Source organism: Cryptomeria japonica, chromosome 6 (assembly GCF_030272615.1).
Source record: "Cryptomeria japonica chromosome 6, Sugi_1.0, whole genome shotgun sequence".
NCBI classification, from domain to species: domain Eukaryota; kingdom Viridiplantae; phylum Streptophyta; class Pinopsida; order Cupressales; family Cupressaceae; genus Cryptomeria; species Cryptomeria japonica.
The window spans coordinates 409,258,446-409,280,890 of NC_081410.1; the positions used below are offsets into that span (position 1 = coordinate 409,258,446).

At 36.1% G+C, this 22,445-nt stretch overlaps 1 protein-coding gene across 1 annotated transcript; it reads left to right on the plus strand.

The window, feature by feature from the left end:
* Positions 1–20,822: 20,822 nt before the first annotated feature.
* LOC131065778 (uncharacterized) lies at positions 20,823–21,575 on the plus strand. Its single transcript, XM_058000422.2, has one exon. The coding sequence runs from the start codon at positions 20,823–20,825 to the stop codon at positions 21,573–21,575; it is 753 nt and encodes a 250-aa protein (XP_057856405.2).
* Positions 21,576–22,445: the final 870 nt, after the last annotated feature.

Here is a 22,445-nt window from a genome sequence, read left to right on the forward strand (position 1 = left end):
CCCCTGTTCGAGAGACACCCAGATTGCCTTTAGAAGCTCCATCAAAATTCACCTTAACCCAACCTTCGTTCGGGGGTACCCACTGTACCATTTTTTGTGCCATAGCAGGGCAAGAAGATGGATCATCCCGTTTAGGCCCATGAACATGCCAAAATTTTTAGTAAATTATTAATTTAAAGTGTAATATCTGTTTCTAGTTAGTAAATAAAAAAATATTAAGATTCTCAAGTATAAAAAATTCATAATCTTTAATATTATTCATTTCAATTTATTTTTTAATTAATTATTAAATATTTTCAATTTGTATTATAAATTTTTTTATAAAAAGATAGCTCTTAAATTTATTTTAATTTAATATAGTATCATTCTTTTATGTAAAATAATTTAAACACATACTTGAGATATAAATATTTTTGTTTTCAATTTGATACATCTTCAAGGCTAAGCAAATGTCATCACTTTGACTCAAACTTTTATATATATATATATATATATATATATATATATATATATATATATATATATATATATATATATTTGATAAAAGTGGCAAAGCCACTGAACAATTTTATTAATATAAAAAAATTTACAAGAAAACCTGGTTCAAAAGAGCATACTGGCAGGAAAGAACCAGGCAAAGCAAACCTTAGGTATAGGGCTTCACAATCTTATGTATATCTCTAACTGCCTTAGTTGAACTGATCTTTACAATGCAATCAAAATTCACATGACATAGCCTTTTATGCCATAGCCAACTCTCATCAATTTGTGCAATCAAACATGTCTTCTCACCGAAATTCAAATGAAATATATTACCTTTTATTTGAGTATCGGTTGCAATCTCCAAACCAGATCTATTAATGATTTTGTATTTTCCATCCTTGAACTATAATTGAAATCCCTTATCCACCAATTGTCCTACACTCAAAAAATTATGCCTTAAACCTTCAACATAATAAACATTATCAGTATTGTTCTTACCATCCAATGATATAGTTCATTTTCCCTTGATCATACATGCTTTGTCATCTTCGAATCTAACCAGATGCCACCAAATTCTTGCAAAGATAGAAACTTCCTTTTATCTCCACTCATATGATGTGAACATTCACTGTTAATTACCCATTCATCCTTATCTTCAATTTTAGCAGTCAGTGCCTTCTCTTCAGGTACATTCTCTTTCAGTACCGGAACATCTTCCTTGGTAGTCAAGAACACCCATTCCTTTCCATTGTGGGAACCACTAGCAGAGTCTTGTGTCCGTTCATCATCAAAATCAGTCACACCTTCCTCATCCGCTATGTAGCATGATTTATCTCTGTTTTTCCTTTACTTATACTTGTTATGATATTCGGGGTTAGGCTTAAAAGATCTAGCTCTTTCTTCAAATCTTAAATTCCTTTTAGGACATCTAGATGCAAAATGACCAATCTTATTACATGTAAAACATTAAAAAGTTTCTTTTCCCTCATACTTACTTCTTATCGGTCCTTTAGGTACTCTTCTAGAAAATAGGGTTTCAAGTTGCTGAAATTCTTCATTTTCTCTCTTCATATCATCCAATTCCTTTGTGTACAAAGCTTTCCAATCTTGCTTGCCGGTTGATGATGTAGATGCATGAAAAGCAGGTTCAGACTTCACAGCTCCAGAAGATCCAAATTCTTCAAGCTCAAAAGTAGATAATTTCCCAGCCAAGGTATCTCTATTGATAGAAGTATTAGTCATTGTTCTTAATTTATTAATTGCAGTAGCCTTCATCTTGTAAGCTGGTGGTAAAGCTCTCAGAACTTTAGAAAATATTTCATCTTCACTCAGAGTTCCACCACAACATTGAATTCCCATAACAATTTCATTTACCCTTCTCATGAATGCAGTAATTCTTTCATCTTCTTCCATCTTCAAGTTTTCATATCTCACCCGGTAACCATAAAGTTTAGCAATATTTACAGTAGGGTCACCTTCATTAAGAGTCTCCAATTTGTCTCATATAGTCTTTGAAGATGATTTGTCAGTTAATCCCAATATTTGTTGATTAGAAAGTGCACACAAGAGGGCTTCTCTTGCTCTACAATCATTCTCAAGCTCCTTATCCAATTTTGTTGGATGAGGATTTCTAGATGCTGGATTATGAGGTGTAACACCATTCTCTGTAATTTCCCAAATCTCCTTACCAAGACATCTCAGATTACCAAAACTTTAAGCAATTAAAACTTTAATACCGGAACCCAAAAGATCAATATCGGAATGCATAAACCAATTAAGCATAAACAACAATCATAGGATAAATACCATCCATATGACACCAAGATTTGTACATGGAAAACTTGGTAAAGGGAAAAACCACGATGGGAAGCCTACCCACAGTCAGATAATACTTCTGCAGTAAGTATGTGATTACAATAGAGGGGCCTGCACTTGCAAGAAGGCCAATAGCCAATTACCTAGTCTCACTAACTAATTCTTGAAATTGAGAAAATGACTAACACTCTAAATTTGGGTCTCTAGAGGTTTGTCTTAAATCTGTATGAAATGTGAGCTGATTTTGAGGGGACTATGACACGTATGGCACCTTGCTCCCAAGACTAGATGCCCTGGCAACTGAAGCTGAAACTTGAGATCTAACTCTATGATAGTTTTGAAAAGTAGTTTCTTCTACCATAATCTAACGTAGACTTGTAGTTGAGCATTTGCAACAAAAAATAAGTGTGTGTGTGGCTATATAGGGGTTTCCCTTAGTCAACCCCCTATGTTGGTGATTTCCACCTTCAGAAATAGCCGATTTCAAAATTGGAGTTGTTGTGTGCTCTTGGATCTTAAGTGTTTCTAATATTTCTATGAGCTAAATATGCATAAAAATATCCTAGAGATCTACTCAAATGTATTAGAATAAAACCATAAATGATATTGCAAATGAGATTACATGAAGCACATAACTTGAAATGCATGATAAAAACATGAAATTATACCACCTAAAGGGAGAGGTACAATCCAATCGTTCGTCAATAATTCCCTATTATCCTCCAACACCTCTTGAAGCTTCTATTTTGATGATGAAAAATGGATTGAATTCTTCATGTTTGTTAATTTTCCCTTGATTTGCAAATCTTCATCTCATAGGATGTCTTCAAATTGCAGAGATAAATATTTCAACATTGTTTTCCTCCTAAAATTAGATGAGATAACTTTCCTTTAAACCTCACCAATAATTTCAAGGTCTACAACTCAGAGCAAGTCAATACAGGAAAAGATTTCCTACTTAACCAAGCTAATTGTTATGTGGTTCAAATTTGAGCCAAAACATCGAGGAGAAGGTGACCTTGGGTGACTTTCTCCCTTCAATACAAGCCTAAATTTAAACCCAAAGCCTGGAATACCAAGGAGAGGCTGGGATTAAAACGTAAATTGGGATGTGATGTCAGGGTAAGATACAAAAGGCCACACATGTTGAATTAGGGCCTACATAAGTAAAAATAAATGAGGAGATGAAAGAATTAAAGAGCATACCTATGATTAAGGTCCCGCGTAATATTTTATTGATATTTGAACTAGGAGAGAACTCATACCTTTTAATTAATCATTAAATAAATGTATAATTAAGTCCTATAATGCATAATACAATGAAACACATTAAATTGAGTGTGAAGCAAGTATAGAAAGTAAATGGTGAAAAAAGACATTTCTAAGAGTCTCAAATGAAGCCCCCAACGTATCAATACCCACAATACAATGTTAGGAACCACATTCTGCAAAACCACTCTGTTAGTTAAATCAAAAAATCACCTAGAGCTTACTAAAGATGATTAAACTTGAGGGTCTCTATATGCCTTCCCTATTTCTGTTTGCCAATTAGGAGGCTGAAATAGGGTATCATGCATACCACATCAAATTGTGACCAATGGGTAAATGATAAATTTCATTAATGATGTTCGAGAGCAATTTAAAACCACTCATAGAGCATTTGGAAAGATAGATAATTGAATCATGTTCCCAGTGCAACAAATTGTGTGAATAGGAGCTCTCTAGCTTTAGATATGAAATATTTAGTAAAACACAGTAAAGAAAGAGAAGGGAAATTTAGGTTTTTTTTGAAAATTTACCTTTAAATAGTGTCAAAGTCACTATTCTCTTTGTTGAATGGTTGAATGGATCAGAATACTGAGAGAGGAGGGGGGTGAATCAATATTCCCTCACTTCTAAAAACTTTTACTAATATGTTAACCTCATCAATTAATCTCATCAACATGAAATAGCAAATACAGAATAAATAGGCAACACAACCACAAAATGAATACCAAATTTTTATACATGGAAAACCCAAATGGGAAAAACCACTGAGAGGGTTAACTCTCAAAATAATATAACTAGTTATATGGTGTTTACAAAATGGGGGGTTCACTTCCAGTTGGCTCATTGCCAAATTACAAAAACGGCTCGCTACGGGAATGCTCACTATAATAGAAATAAATGAATTCAAGAAAATTGCATCTTGAAATGCATGAAGTCAGTTCCAAGATACACTCATATATCAACTCATAAAACTCACAACAGATCCAGTAAAGGATCTCTCCAACTTGTCCACAACTTCCAAAAGTAGATCTAGTAAAGGATTATTACACCATTGTGGTTGCACTTTTCTAAACCAATTGCTTGCAATGAGTCCAGTAAAGGATTACTGCAACATTGTTTGCACTTTGCCACTCCAACTTCTTGCAGCAAATCTGGTGAAGGATTACTGCAACATTGCACTCGCTCATACACCTTCGCTCTTACTTATTACTACCAAACTTATTTTGCTTCACACTGTACTCTCTTTATTTCTCACTAACATTCACATCTCACTACTCATACACATATCCTTCATACCATACCATCACAAACATCTCTCTCTCTCTCTCTCTCTCTCTCTCTCTCTCTCTCTCTCTCTCTCTCTCTCTCTCTCTCTCTCTCTATCTATCTATCTATCTATATATATATTGATTGATTGGAAAGCACGTACACTGAGATACTATGTTAGCCAAGCATAAATGATTTACACATTAATACTTTTCTCAAATCAACGTGCTATCCAAAATATGCCTCGACCAAAAATAGGATAACCAAGTCATCCTTCATCGATCTTCTACATGCTTCCTTCACACACTTCATTTACTGAAACATACACCTCAATTATCAAAACAAAATAGGGGCCTACCAAACCCATAGATACAGACCCATAAGCACAAGCTCCAAGCATAACAACTCCTAACTTACAGATATAGATGCCACATATTCAGAAATGTAGAACCATAAATCATAATGCAATATAATCATTCAGATAGCAATACAACTAATATCGGAACATGATACAAACCGTGATAAGAAAAACACAAGATTCTAGAGAAGACGATCTTCCAGAAATAACTCTAGTCAATCATACATGCCTTACTGCTTCATATCACATGCATACCTATCTTTCATTGTTGCTTAATATGCCACATTCGGCCATAAACTGATCACCAAGTTTTACATCAATGACAACATTTACTTAAATCTAACAATCCCCCCTTTGTCATTGATGGCAAAACATCTCAAAAAGAATAATCTCAAAAACATATCTACATGAAATTGTGCATGTAACTCCTCTTGACTCATACAATCTCCATTTACCTTTCTCCTTCTCCCCCATTGACATCAAGGACAAAGGGTGCCTTTGATGAAAAAAGAGAAAAAAAAAGTTTTTCAACAACAAAAAGAATTTCAAAATTGTACGTCAACCAAAAAAGGATTCTTAATTGCTTTTCTTTTGAAATATCCGCTTGTATTTATCCTTAATCTCTGAAAGGAGAACCTTCCGTGACTGAACAACCAATTTGATGCGAAGAAAAAAACTTCAACACTCCACCAACACATCAATAGCGTGAGAAAAACTATCCGGAGCAAACAAATTCTACTCATACTTAACTGCATCACCAAGCAATACTAAAAAATGTTATATCTTAGCTTCAACAGTCTCCTTGACTTTCCAGAAGACACTCACATAATCTTCCTTCTACCTTTGCAAATATAACAACTCAGCTTGTAGGGAATTTACCTTTTTCCTTTGCTCACCATCTTTATCGCTCAGAAAAACAAATGTCTTCCCTATAGAATTTAATTCTTCTTCAACTAAATCAATTTTAGCTTTGTGCTTCACCATAGCAGTCAGCCATTGTAAACAATATTTGTAAACTCTATTGGCACTGTTGAAATAGTCTCTCATCTCATTTATGCATTCAGATAATATTCTTTTAGCATCATCACAATTATCTAGCATATCCTGCAAATTATCAGCTTTTGCTTCTTAATTTTCTTTCTCTTTCTCTACAACCTCCAATTCTTCGTTAACCAAAGGGGATTATGGACCATCTAGCTCCACAAATTCTTCTTGTTTTAGTTATTTCTACTTCTCAAATTTCAAAGATCTAGAGGACTCAATCTCTTTCATCTTCCTTTTTTCGAAGGTCGGACCCTCCACAACATAACCGGTAGCAGGGGATACCAGACCAATACACCACATATCCTGAAATGATTTAAAATAAATATCACAAGCTTCTTCTCTCTTATCCAAACTGTTAAGATACTGAAAGATCTACCTAGCAACCGGGACTCTTGATCCCATATCACATTTTCCTTCGCTAATAAATATCCTAGATAATACATTTCAAGCATACAAGCAACGATCCAAACTAGAAGGGGTAACATTATTCAATTGTCATTCTGATATTCTCTAAAAATTCATTCTTTAACAATTCACACAAATCAAATACAACATCTTCTATAGCAATTATATACGCAACATACACAACAATAGTCCAAATAGAGCCTTCCCTATTCCTAAAATAAATCTTGTAAGATATACCATATGCAACATACCTCACAATAGGATTAATGATTTTTGTGATCAATAATGCTCTCTGATCTCCCATCACACCAGTTAGGGTTTCAACCTTCTTGTTCTTTACTGTCTTCTTAATTAGTACATTCCCATTGTCACGCAGACCATTAATAACTGAAATGATGTCTTTTGAAATCGAATAGGGTTTATTCAACATGATACAGTCATTCTACACATGATTCAAGACTAATTTGATCATATCCTCATTGTCGAACCACAAGAATTCACTCCATAAATCCATTCCTTTATGGCTTTACTCCTTAGCCTTCTGCAAATTGACTTCATTTAAGCTTCTTTTCATCTCTCTAATCTTTTCCATGTCAAACTCATCTAACCATACCTTTTTCAAAATTGAAAACCTTCTTTGTTCCATTCTCTAACAATAATCTTCGATTCTATGATGCTCTACTTCTCTACTCTTCACTCTTTAACTATTGCTCCTAACCTCAAAAACTCAAATTTATCTTACCAATTTCTCCTAGGGTTCTACCACCAAAAAGTGTCTTGTTGATGACGTTAGCACATATATTAAATTACCGAATTACACCTCAAGATCAGTCATGCAAGACCTATGACATGAAAAACTTTGGAAAAAGGGACCAAATAATTTTTCTTGAGAAACTCCCCCTGAGCCAAAGCAATAACCTCAGTTACTGGAGGAAGAGGTACCTGCACCAAATTCAGGTACACTGGGCTTTCTCTCATTATTCACCTCTTTCTTTCTCCATACCACGATTTCCTTTTTCTTTGATTCACTAGCCCTCATCACATTCTTCTATGTAGAATTCTCCATACCAACTTCATTTTTGCATTGATTAGGATAATGTCTAGATTGCTTGCACTTGTAACAATTAAAGTTCCTCTGCATTGAATTTGTTAAATATGTTCTAGATCTACATTGATTAGCTTTGTGACCATAACCATTGTGTATATGAAAATATCTGTGAAAGTTTCTATTGATCCTATTCATTCCAACCGGATTATGATTCTGACTCACCACATGATTCTTATTGTAATTTTCTTTGTGACCAAACTGTTGCAAGGTGTGCACCCTTGGTATCCTTGTGATGTGCAACACAACTCTCGGGTTTGTGACATGGCTTAAACACCTCCTTTGGATTCTATAAGTCTAGTGGTTGTATCGAACATTAACAGGTCGATCTTTTGGTGCAACAACAACCACACTTATAGCAAGTGGTATCAAAGCTTGGTCATAGGTTCAAACCCATGTGTGCTCTTGGTCTCCTTGTGTTGTGCAGCACAATGCTCTGGTTTGTGACATGGCTTAACTACCTCCTGTGGATTCTATAACTCTACTGGTTGTATCAAACATTAACAAGTTGATCTTTTGGTGCAACAAGAACCACACTTGTAGCACAAACTTCTTGTAATTGTAACATTGAATGCTTCTACAATCTGCAACCTTATGACCAAATTTATTGCATTGAAAATAATAACCATTAAATGATGGGTACCTTTGTGCATTCGGTTGTCGAATCGGTAGTCTTCTTGCATTAGATCTCTGATTCCAGATTTTGCTTGCATCTTTAGGTCTCTTTTCTGCTTTAGGCCTGACTTCCTTGCCATTGTCTTGATCATTTTGATTTGAACATTCACTGGGCTGAAATCCTAGTCCAGTTTTGTCTAAATGAGCTTTCTGCATGTTAATCAAATCTTCCAACAATTTGCTACTTTCAATAACTTTACTTTTTTCCTTTTGCTTCTTTACTTGTTGTTTTAGCTTCTCACATTCTTTAACCTTCATCTTAATAGATTCTTTCAAGGTTTCTTTTGTCTTGTTCTTCTCCTCAATCTTCAACATCAAGTCTTTAACTGTTTCATTCACCTGCTTCAACTGATTATTAACTTCCTTATGTGTCAACTTGAACTTCCAAATCTATTATCTCAGCTTCTGCACACATTCATTCACTACCTTCATATTCTCTTTCCATTCTTTATTCTCAGATTCCACACTTTCCAAATCTTCAAGAGTTGTCTTCAATTCTTCATCCAACTAATATTCTCTAGTCATACTCATTGATGCCATGATTCAACCAACAACGATCTCCCTCAAGTGGTTAAGGTATCAAACAAGGGACAAAGCTCTAATATCAATTGTTGAATGGACTAGAATATTGAGAGGGGGGAGGTGAATCAATATTCTCTCACTTCTAAAAACTTTTATTGATACGTTAACCTCATCAATTAATCTCATCAACATGAAATAGCAATTGCAGAATAAACAAGCAACACAACCACAAAATGAACACCAAATTTTTATACATGGAAAACCCAAATAGGAAAAACCACAGAGAGGGTTAAATCTCAATAAATAATATAACTAGTTATATGATGTTTACAAAATGGGTGGCTCATTATCGGTGTGCTCATTGCCAGAGTAAAAAAATAGCTCACTGTCGGAATGCTCACTACAATAGAAATAAATGAATTGAAGAAAAATACATCTCCAAATGCATTAAGTTAGTTCCAAGATAGGCTCAAATATCAACTCACAAAACTAATAGCAGATCCGGTAAAGGATCTTTCCAACCTGTGCACAACTGGCTGCAGCAGATCCGATAAAGGATTATTGCACAATTGTGATTGCACTCTGCTAAACCAACTTCTTGCAACAGATCTGATACAGGATTACTGCAAAATTGTTTGCACTTTGTCATCCAACTTCTTGCAATAAATTCGGTGAAGGATTACTACAACACTACACTCGCTTATACATCGCTCTTACTGATTATTGTTGGACTTATTCTGCTTAACATTGCACTCTCTTTTGTTCTCTCACTCACATTCACATCGCACTACTCATACACATATGCTTCATACCATACCATCACACACATATTTCTTCTATATATATACCAATAAGCACATACTCCAAGATATTATGTCGGCCAACCACAAATGATTTATATAATAATAATTTGCTTGAATCAACGCACTATCTAAAATATGCCTCGATCAAAAACAAGATAACCAATTCAACCTTCATCAATCCTCTACATGCTTCCTTCACACACTTAATTTACCGAAACATGCACATCAATTATCGAAACAAAACGGGGGTCTAGCAGACCCATAGATACAGACCCATAAGAACAAGGTCCAAGCACAACAACTCCTAACTTCAAGATATAGATGCAAAATATTCTGGAACATATAACCATAAATCATAATGTAATATAATCATTCATATAGAATACAACTGATACCAGAACATGATACAAACCATGATAAGCAAAACACAAGATTCAAGAGAAGAGGATCTTCTAGAAATAACTCCAGTCAATCATACATGTCTTACTGCTTCATAGCACATCCATACCTATCTTCCACTATTGATCAATATGCCACAATTGGTCCTAACCTGATCACTGGGTTTGAAATCAATGGCAACATTCACACAAATCTAACACTCTTATCTTATTTAGATTATTTTGAGGGAAAAAAGAAGGAATAGATCTTGTAGCATCCTAAAAATGCACCCCTTTGCAATTTTGACTACATTTGGGTCTTCACCTTAGTGTTTGTGTCCCTTGGCCTGATTTAAGAATTAATTATTTTCATACACATCACAAATGCCATAAAACTCAAAATGCACCTCATCAAGCACCTTAAGCCTACCCCAAAATAGGATAAGACCATGGTGCCACGCCATGGTCCACCCTAATTTAGGCCCCCTCAAAACCCAATGCAACATTTTAAATTTGAGCGGGATCCCTCTCTCCATGTTAGTTCATGTTGGAAAACTAATTCATTTTCCCGACGAGCAAGTATATAGAGAGGATTTCTGCTCTCATCTGAGGTAATCTACAAGAATCCATCAATTACAACAAGCATCCATCAATTAGAAAGAGCACACATACGACATCAAACAATCAAGAAATTGAGCATTCAAGAGAAATTGAGCATTTTCAATCTTCCTTCAAGCCTTGGAGTAGCAATAAAGTCAAGATTTAAGTATTGAAGTGGAGATTTACATCCTATTTCATGAAACCCTAATTCCATGTGGAGGCAAGAAAAACTTCACAAGGAGGTATCATCATTCAATTTTCAGTCATAATTAAGCATCTCCCTCAAAAGGAGATCCTTTTCTTTCAGTCATTTCAATTGTCTTTATTTTAATTTCATGGTTAATTCCAAAACAGGGGTTCGACCTAAGGCAAGCTCCTATTCCCAACCTTTTCCCCCTTCTTTTTGTTAGCAAGAAACATATACAAAGTTGTACTCCTGAGAATAAGTTGCATTCATAGAGATGAATCATCCCCCTTTGGCATGCAAAAATTTTGGAGGACCGTTGTGATGTTCCATGGTCTCGAGTTTTTAAGATTTTTTTCGAGGATCAAAACCGACTCAACTTGTACTACTTAGATCCATGTGCATGTGAGAATCTCACATCTGTAGTTCACTGTTTTCTTAGTTTTACCTTTATTTTTCAGCACTTTACCCTAATTCAACATTTCAACTTACAAAAGAAAGGAAAAAACCCACAAAAATTAATCAATCCATTTAGTATTCAGTCCTTAATCTGATTTGTGACTAAATCTAGTGGATTCCCTTCCCTCTTTTGAATGTAAAGGTTTTTAAGTGAAATTGATTTGGTGATTTCTCCCTTCTATGTTGCAAATTGCCAAAACATTTTTTTCTCTTTATAGATCTTTACCCAAAGATACTTGCCTCAAAAAACATAGGTTTTCTTGTATAAATACGACATATTTGAAAGGAGAAGGACACCAACAATACCCACCTTCTCCAATGCCTACATAAAAGTGGATTTGTAGTGAAGGATTGCACACTTTCACTAAGGAGAGATTATTCATAAAAATGAGTACAATTTCAAGGAATAATAGGTCGTAACCAAGGACCACATAAGTTCTTGCATGAAGGATCAAGTTATGAAAGATGCAACTTAGCAAAGGAAAAAGTGAATCCTTCGAAAGAAAGAGGATCTAATAGACTTTCAACACTAAGGAAGAGGTCTTAACCAAGGATACATACTTCTAAAGCAAAGCTACGATCCCCATTAGGGATACTTGTTCCGATAAGAGGGAGGAGATTCTTAGAAGTCATATGCACCTCCACAATCAAGAAGAGATACATATAGAAGAAACAAACTCAAAAAAGGGAAAGTGGAGCCTTAGAAAGAAAGAATGTTAGAAAGGCTATTCCTGCCCTCTAAGCATGGAGAAAAGAATAAATAAAACATTATGTTTCTCATCAAGTATGATTGCACCCAAAATTGTACCACCGTGAATGAAAATGATCCCCTAGTAAGTAAGCTAGCAATGGCACATAGTGAGAAGTAACATAATGGGAACTTAAATGTTGTTAAGGAGTAGGATGAGAGTCAAAATTATTTTCACCTAGTATTTTGAATGGTACCGGTTACAATAAGTTGTTAAATTCTATTTGCTAAATCATGAAATTACTTAGTGGAATGGCCATGGATTTGATTATATTTGCAAAAAGAAGGGTTGTGTTGATTTTTCTTATGTTTCTTTCTTTGATTTCTCAAAGGGAGAGTAATCAAGTTGGCTTTAAGAAGCTCATACAAAATACTTTCTTGTTATGATGAGAAGTTGTGAGAAGATGCATTAAACATTCTTCGGAAAAGTGTGATGTAGATTTCTCATGACCATCAAAACTTTGTTGCACACATCCTAAATCAAGTCCATTGCATCCATGTTTAGAATCAAATGTAGGTCTGGAAATGTCTAGAGGAGAGGGTTAATTTTTACTTTCAGTCTAAGGAGCCCCCATCATCAACAAGACACGTGTTGGAAGTATAGGTGGGAATTGAATTAGAAGAAGCTTGGATAAATGATGCACAAGCCTCCTTCAAGGCTTCATTATTAGATTTAGGGATCTTGTACCCATTAATAGATGGTATAAAATCTAATGTACCCAAATTCCTTGCTAAGGAATCATCATTGGTAAGAGACTGTGTTGTTGAAGGAATCATAGTATTAAAGGGAGAAATACATCCTACTTCATTATGAACAAAATCATAAGGATTAGGATCGGCCTTGATTGTGTGAAGTTCATTGTTATATATGAATTTGATTGTGTGATGAAGAGTATAAGGGACTACTTTCATAGTACAAATCCACAGTCTACCTAAGAGAAAGTTATAACTAAGATCGTTGGGCATGACATGAACAGAGTAGGTAAGTTCATGGGTCCTACTTTGATAGGTAATATGACTATACCAGGTGACTCTCTAGGAACATTATCAATGCCACAAACACAAAGAGGATTGAGTTGAATAAAAGAATGATCGCAAAAGTGTTGACCCATTATCAATTAAAGTACCTCTTATGTTTTGTTCATAAATGCAAAGAGTAATCATAAGGAGATTATCTATTTTTAACCTCTATAAAAGTGTAGCATCCTAGATAGTACTCCCTTACAATTTTGTATTCGTCCTCTTAGGCCCTCACTTCGGTATTCGTCCTCTTAGGCCTGATTGAAGCTCTATTTCAACTCACACTATGTATCACACTCAAATTTTCATTATCTATATTTATATCCATAATATTTTGGGAATCTGATGTCTAGAACCACGACATTGGGTGACATGGTGCTCTTAAAAAGGCCCCATTTTGGGGCCTCATAATGATAATAGAATTTAAGTGAGAACCTCGATCCTATGTCGATTCATGTCGAAATTTTTTTTAAAAAATCGACTAGCATGTATAAATGGAGGTCTAACCCTCTCATTTTGATAACAATTGAAATTCATAATCCACTCTTGAGATCTAGAAAATTCAAGTGAGAAAGAAATCAGTCTTCTATAAAGCATTGGAGCAAACGTGATGTCAAGATTCAAGCATTGGAGATGACATTCATGTTCTATATTTTATGAAGACTATCTATATGAAACCCTAATTCCTTGTGAAGACAAATAAAACTTCATTAAACGGAACAAGTACAGAGCTGCATTTTGGAGGAACGACAAGATTCATAGAGACGAACATGTTCCCTTTTGGATGGTCCCTAACCAAAAATTAGCAGTTTTACTACATTTAATGGTGAAACCCTAATTTTTCACCCTTCACATTTTGGTGAACCTAACATCTTACACTTTAATTCTTATTTGTGATCTCAGATTTGAGTGTTTATGCATTTACAAATCCAAATTTGTATTTACAAATTTAATTTTCAATTGAATTACATAAATTTAGATTTTAAAATTACAAAAACCTTAATTTTTAATTCTAAAATTGAACTTGTGGGTTGCCTAATTTGGATTCCTTATTTCAAATATGATTGTTCATGCACTTTAAAATTCAAATTTGCACTCATGGATATCAATTTCAATCGAATTACATAAATTTAGTGGTTGAATTCACAGAAACCCTAATTTATAATTCTAAATTTACTTGTGGGTTGCATAATTTTTCAAATCAATTTTCAGATCTGATCTTTATGATAGGCTATGCTATTATTTAGAGGCATTTATCTTTAAAATTCATAAATCACGTTGCTTAATTAATTGGTTAATCAATCACTTTTACAAAATTTTGCATTGTTTAATCACAATTTTTCAATTTCAATTTCAAATTTACCTTCTTTGTGCATGATTTTTATTACTATTAGTCCTACCTATAATATTCCTTTGAGAAGTTGTAGAAATAAGGCTTCCCAAGGTTTATATACTAAGGATATGGAGCTTGATTTGGATAACTTATTTCATGAGAATGTTGGTGGATAACTTATTTCATGAGAATGTTTTCATAATTCTCATGATGTGGATGAATCGCCAACTAGGGTTTCTATTGACCAATTGGAGAAGATTGACAATGAATTTGAAAATCTTCAACAATGGATGAGTCCACAATACCCAGAAAGTGAGGCAATCCCATTGATTGAAGGACTAAAAATAATGGTGCAAAGTGATGAAATTTGTGTTGATTTGTTGTGTGGCCTTGCTCATATTGTTGACACTAATATCATGCCTATAAAAAATTGTGCTAAAGTCCTTGGTTACACTCAAACCACTAGCCAACTCAATCATTCTATTCCTATGCCTACATCCTTGCCTAGTGTGCCTACATTTGCATCTTATATCATGACTACTTCACACAAAAAGTTAATCCTACACATGTTATTCAATGGGGCAACTTTGTTAGTAAAAATTCTTTTATATCTTATTCCATGAGTCTTCCATTTGTGACTCATTCAGAGCATCCTAAATTGTACTCTCTTACAATTTTGTCCTCATTTTAGTCCTCACCTTGGCGTTCGTGTTTGAAGGCCTGATTGGAGCCTTTATTCTGCTCACACCATGCAGAACCTTTATTGTTTTCAACTTTTTACTTCATCTGCCCTTTGTTTCTTGGTAACTAATTGGCCAGGACTAGGGTGTTGGCACCCTGGTCCTCAAGGACAGTTAATATGTGGTGATTGATCATGAAAGTAATATACACTCGTAAACTATCCTCGTCGGGGTTTGCCTTCCAAATCTCCCTCTTCATTTTGTATCCCCACTTTTGATTGATAAGAAATAATGATCTATACCATCAAATTAAATTTAAAAACATTTAAAAAATAATGGCGAGCGGGAGCAGGAGCAGAGCAGAGGAGATGCGAATTCTCGGGGAGCAGAAGACTGAATCCCTCATCCAAGGGTGAATGGCGCAGGGGTATATTGGCTCATGGAGCGATGATGTTGATAAGGTCTTTCCCCTGTTCAGAACAACCATTGGAAACCATGCGGATAACAGAACAAAGGTCAATTCGCAAAAAACCAGGAAACCGCAATCAAGTTATAGACAAAATAATGAACACCTCAAACCTCAAATAAATTTTAAAATCCATACTCGAATGGCAATCAGTGGCCGATTGATCAGCAAAAATGGAAAGAGAACGGTTTCAAATGGAACAACAATGGTTGGTTCCGCAATGTGAAATACCCTGCGTTGGAGTTAGCCCACAATTGGAAAACTATCTCCAATAATTATAATTCGAGGGACAATTTGGAACACTCCGATCCAAATCGGTATAATCAAAATAATGAAAATCACCAGATGGCGCAGAATGGGCGATTCAAACAAAATTCAAAATCAAAAGCGAACCAGGCCAAGCATTGGAGATCCAACCTACAACCCATCCCTAGATTGGACCGAAGAAGGTATCCTGGTTCCAGGAGTCAACCTCGACATCAATTAAATTCGGTAAGGGAAAAATTTAGACCTACTATCGATTTGGATGATTTAAAGATTAAGACTGCTCGATCAAATTTAGAAGAATTCTGCTTTTTCACTAAATGGGGAGGGAGAAAATGGGGGAAAGGATGCTTCGAATCATGGTGCAGATCTCAATGGGGAGAGGACATAAACTTCAATTGTCTCCCAAATAACTTTTTTATGATTGAATGTATGAATAAGGAAGATAAACTGAAGACCATGAAAGAGGGTCCCTATTTTTTGGATGGAGTTGAAGTTCATATCTTTGATTGGCGGCCGAATTTCAACCCACGAAACCAACCTCTTCCTAGTAGTAAGATATGGGTAAGATTCTACAATTGTCCCTTGGACTACTTGCACATAGACCTCATAAAAGATATATGTAAATGCCTCGGAACCTTTGTATTAGTGGACGATATTCTGGAGGATAAACTATGGGAAAGTTTCATTAGAATCTGTATCAACACTGAGCATATATCTAAGATCCCTGAAGAAATAAAAATCATGGGCGAAGGGAAAATATGGATTCAAAAAGTTGATAGGTAAGATCAACTACATATTTTCCCCAAATGTTTCTCTATAGACCATGATGGGCTTGAATGTGATGTATCAGCTACAATCCTAAAAAATGAAAGCCTGTATGCAGCACCCTAATGTGGATGAATTACAAACAGAATCACTAGAGGTAAATGTTCCAGCTCCTGATAAGGTCGAGTCTTGGGATACCAAGCAAGGTGAGCCCAGAATCCCACTTATAGAGGTTATCCCTGTTAATTCAACACCTCCTTCTATTACCCTCCAAAACCAGGAGTTTATGCGAGGGAGCCCTCAAGCATTAAAAAACTTATTGGAACAAACTAAAGTATTACAGATTGATATTGAATCTCAAATTGCTGCTTCGACAAGATCGAATAGAATGGAAGGTCAATTGACAATTAAGGACAAGATCGAATCCCCACAAGAAAACTCCACTGTAGAACCTCGTAACAAAGATAAGGAGTTTTCTGTCTTGGAAGAGGGAGAAATTGATTCCTTTGCCTCGGAATGGGAAGAGGAATTTAGCTCAGAGGCATCAATAATCATGGATACGACTGTGAAAGGCCTTGAGAAGACTACCTCCAGCATGAAAGAACCAAATATTAAAACCAAATGCAAAAGGGGAAGGAAATCAAGGAAGACTTTGCTGAAAATTGCAAGTTCAGCAAATGGACAAACAAAACTTAATGTTGGGAAGGGAGACTCCCTTCCCCAAGAACAATGAGACTCTTATCCTGGAATGTCAGGGGCATTAATGCCCCTGACAAATGGCGCTTAATCAAGTGTCAAATCGATGAAACAAAAGGAGATGTATGGTTGTTGCAAGAAATTAAATGGCACCAAGATGAAATTGACAAAAGATTGAGATCTTGGCAACAATGGAATGGGCTGATTAGGCAGTCTGATGGAGCTTCGGGCAGATTGGGAATACTCTGGAACCCAATGACTATGAAAATATCACTTTTAGGAGAAGGAAAATTTTGGCAACATTGCTTAGCAACCCACTTAAGTAATAATGAAAGTTTTAATCTATTTAATGTTTATGACCCAACAGTCAATGGTGAAAAAAGAGATTTGTGAAATTTGCTATCTGACAAACTTTAGTCTACTAATGTTGAAAATTGCATATTGGCCGGAGATTTTAATGCTATTCTGGTTGAGTCAGAGAAGAAGGGTGGCATACAGAGATTGGGCACCTCTCGAAAAGAATTTTAGTATTTTGTTGACAACAACCACCTGATGGATATTATACCTAAGAATGGAACCTTTACTTGGACCAACAGGAGAACAGGTTTCACAAGTATTGCAGAGAGATTGGATCGGTTCTTGATGGCTGGAAATTGGTTGGGGCAGAATCACCTGATAGAATCATCAATTCTTTCCCTAGTAGGCTCAGATCACTACCCTCTATGCTTGACGATTGACAAAGGTCAATTATTGGGAGGAGCCCCGTTTAGATTTGAAAATATGTGGTTTCGAGATCCTGCACTATATGACCTCATATTGAAATGGTGGAGTGAATTAGAGCTTGGAAATCACTCCAGGCTTTTTAAGTTAAATCAGAAACTCAGATATATTAAAACAAAAGTCAAGGAATGGAACCTTACCCAATTCAAAGATATCCATAAGGAGAAAATCAAAATTACAACATAGTTAGAAGAAGTGGCTAATTCTGTCACTAACCTTGGAATGGATGAGTCCCTGTTTCAAAAGGAAAAGGGTCTAAAATCTTACCTAAATGAGATTCTTCGAAGAGAGGAAATTCATTGGAGACAAAAATCTAGAGAACTATGGCTTAAAGAAGGAGATATAAATACAAGCTTCTTTCACAAATCTGCTATTGCCAACCGAAACATAAACAAAATTTCAGAAATAACAAGAACAGATGGAAGCACTGCCAATAATCAGGAAGATATAGCCCAAGAAGCAATAGAGTATTTTGAAAACCTCATGAATGGGGTTGCTCAGATCGATCAAGAAGCTAGAGATAGAATTCTAAACACAATTCCTCCTTTGATTAATGAAAATAAAAATAAAGAGCTATTTAGAGAATCACTGTGGAGGAAGTAAAAAAAGCAACCTTTCAACTAAATCTAGATAAGACCCCAGGCCCAGATGGCTTCTCTGTGGCCTTTTTTCAAAAAAATTGGGATATCATTGAGCAGGATCTGTTTAGAGCAGTAGAGGAATCTCGGAGAAAGATGACTATGCTTGGAGCAATTAACCATACTTTTCTTGCTCTTATCCCAAAAAAGAAGAACCCAGAAAGAATGAGCGATTTCAGGGCTATCTCGCTCTGTAACACAATCTACAAAATTGTGACAAAATAAATTGCCAATAGACTGAAACCAATCCTCAATCATGTTATCTCAGATGAGCAAAGTGGTTTTGCGCTAGGGAGATCGATTGTTGAAGGAATAATTATTGCCCATGAAACCTTACACATGGCAAGGAAAACTAAGAACTCCTGCATGATACTCAAACTGGATATTTTAAAGGCATATGACATGGTGGATAGAAAATTCTTAACAGATGTTTTAAGAAAATTTGGCTTTTGTAAAGAATGGATTGCCTGGACTGAAAGTTGTTTAGCCTCCTGCAAATTCTTGATTCTAATTAATGGCTCTTCACATGGTTTCTTCCCAGCATTAAGGGGTATCTGATAGGGGGACCCTATGTCCCCTTTTCTGTTTATTATCATGGTTGGAGCCCTTGACAAATCAATCTCTACCCTTCAAATGGAGGATCGATGGAAAGGGATTAAAGTGGCAAATGGGATTGAAAACTCAACACATTTACAATTTGTTGACGATACAATCCTCTTTGGGGAAGCAAATAGAAGAGAGGCTAGGACAATTAAAACATGCCTGGATGATTATTGTAAAGCCTTAGGCCAGATAATCAACAGGAACAAATCAGAAGTCTTTTTTGTCAACACTAACCCTATACTTCAAGGCATACTCTCAAGAATTCTAAATTTAAGAGTGGCAAATTTCCTTGGGAAATTTCTAGGAACACCCATGTTTATAGGAAGTAACAGAATTAGTTATTGGAAATATTTAATTAAGAAATACAAGGCCAAACTTGAAACATGGAAAGGTGAATGGTTATCATCTGCTGGAAGGCTTATGATGGTAAAATCTGTTCTATCTGCCCTTGCAGTCTTTTCAATGGCATGTCTTAGGTTACCCTCAAATATTGAAGAGGAACTGATTAAGATCATGAGGAACTTCTTGTGGAATGGCTCGGATGACAAAAGAAAATTCCCATTGATTGCTTGGAATAAGGTCTCACAACCAAAATCTACAGGGGGAGCTGGTATCAGACAAATATCATTAATGAATCTTGCTATGGGAGCCAAATTGGTCTGGGAAATATGTAGTGATGGTAGCCAAACATGGGCTAGGATCCTCAAAAAGAAATACCTAGATTCAATGGAGCCTAAAAGGATACTTACCATTGCCAATCCTCCAAGAGGATCGACAATCTGGAATTTCATATTAGATTGCAAAGAAATCATCAGCGATCATGCCTCTTGGGAAATCAAGAATGGAAAAAGTGCCTCCTTCTGGCATGACTCCTGGGGGGGTAAGGAAATTCTAAGTCATAATCTTGCTCTTCAAACAATAATGAGAGAAACTTGCAGCCTCTAGGGACAAAAGGTCTGTGATTATGGTTTTGTTACAAATAAGAATGGTTGCGACAAATGAAACTGGAAGTCTGTGGATCCCTTAAACTTTGATAAAGTCCACAAAGATATATACAACAAAGTCATCAGGAATCGATTAATATGTCCTTCAGATAAGGACATTATTCGATGGTGTGGTTCTACAGACAACAAATATAAGGTATGTTTTGGCTTTAAGTTAAAAGAAGTTGCAATCGACAGGAAAGAGTGGCCATTAAACCTTTTTTTGGAATAAACACCTACTCCCTAAAGCATGGTCCTTCGCCTGGATGGCATATCAAAAAAAGATCCTAACAGGGGATAGATTAAGGAAAATTGGAATCTAGGGACCAAGCAGATGTGTTTTATGTCGGTAAAAAGAGGAAACCACGGATCACCTCCTCCTACATTGCGAATTTTCTAACAGATGATGGTGGCATTTTATGGGAAAACTAAAATTACAATGCCCATTTCCAAGAGGTATCGATGAGTGGTTCCAGATATGGCCCAAAGCCAGAAAAAATGCGTTATTTGGAAATATATGTATAACATCCTTCCCTCATTAATAATATGGGAAACATGGAAAGAACGCAATCACAGAATCTTCCAAGACAAAGAAATGCCTCAAATTGCATTATGCGGGAAAATTGAGAAAAGCTTGATAGAACTCATGAACGAAGCTTCTAAGCAGAAAAATTTGAAACATAATATTTTGACAAAATGGGATGTAAAACTAATGACTTCCCTTCCTAACCTGATAATCCCGACCCTCTTTGGAAATGGGAACCAACAAGCAGCTTCCAACCCAAGGCTGAATGTTAAGTGGGAGCTTCCGGAGGAGGGGTGGAGCAAAATAAATTTTGATGGAGCCTTCGCTGTAAATCCTGGCCGAAGCGGTATTGGATGTATTGTGAGAGATGCCCAGGGAATTTGTATTAAAGAAATAGCAGAGGATATTGGCCTGGCAACGAACAATGAAGCGGAATTCAGAGCAGCATTGCGTGGACTACTACTAGGGGTGGAGTTAGGCATTAAAAAAATTCACCTGGAAGGCGATTCCTTGAAAGTCATCAATGCTATTCGTCAGAAATCGACGCCAAGTTGGAATCTCAATCAATGGTTACAGACGATATTGGCAGTATTAGATAAAGTGGAAGATTTCCGCATTAGTCATGTTTTCATAGAAGAAAATACTGAAGCGGACAGACTGTCTAAATCTGCATCATGCATTGATGACGACATCCCTGCCATGTGATACGACTATCCTTGCTATGTAATGCCTCGAGAAAAAGGACTCAGGTGGCATAAGGCATTAATAATGACACAATATTTCAAGATCTACGGAGACGCTAAGGCGACATGAATTAAAGCTAGCTCTCAAGTTCCAAGATTATGGAAGGGCAGACATAAATTAAGAAAGATAGCCCCTCATTCATTCACCACATCTCTTGCTCAGCTCTCTGCGAAGACATGGAAACCCCCATCCTGCTAGAAGCAACTTGCCGGCAGATGGCCTTCCTAGGGGAAGTTACAGATAAGAGGTTGTTGGAAGTGCTCAACTCCAAACACCCTCTAATTTTGCATTGCATTAAGAAAGTCTTGGGCGTGGAAATCCTGAAAGCCTTCCATAGATATAGAACCAACGTCAACATTGCAGCTTTCTTCCTTGCAATGCTTTTGTATATGGGCATTTCCAAGCAATTGGCCAAAAAGATCACCGAAATGACCTTCAAACACAGATGGTTAGGGGCTATTAACTCTGCATTAGACAATGTGGATGGGAATCTCAGAACCCTCTTGCCTTAAAATTTCTACATGAGATTAGGGAATGGAGCGGTGGTTAAAAAATATGTCATTGTGAACTCCCTGGACTTTGAAGCTCTCACAAGGTCATGGCCTGAGAAAGAAAGGAACATTTCCTTCCTTCTTAAGGCGGCTGGTTTGCAACCTGGGTTCACTGCAGCTTGGAGGCGCAAATATTTGCAAGATGAAGCCCTGACCGACTGAAGGGACATTGGAATTTTGGAAAATGGAAATATTGAGGATGGAAACTAGTGGGGCTTCGGCAGTGGAGATGCATGGATTCCCGATGATGGCAGACATCCCAGAGATAAAGCTTAGTCGA

What these genes read in the sequence shown, in the direction of transcription:
- LOC131065778 (XM_058000422.2), top strand. Translation starts at nt 20,823, where the DNA reads ATGGCCCAAAGCCAGAAAAAATGCGTTATTTGGAAATATATGTATAAC.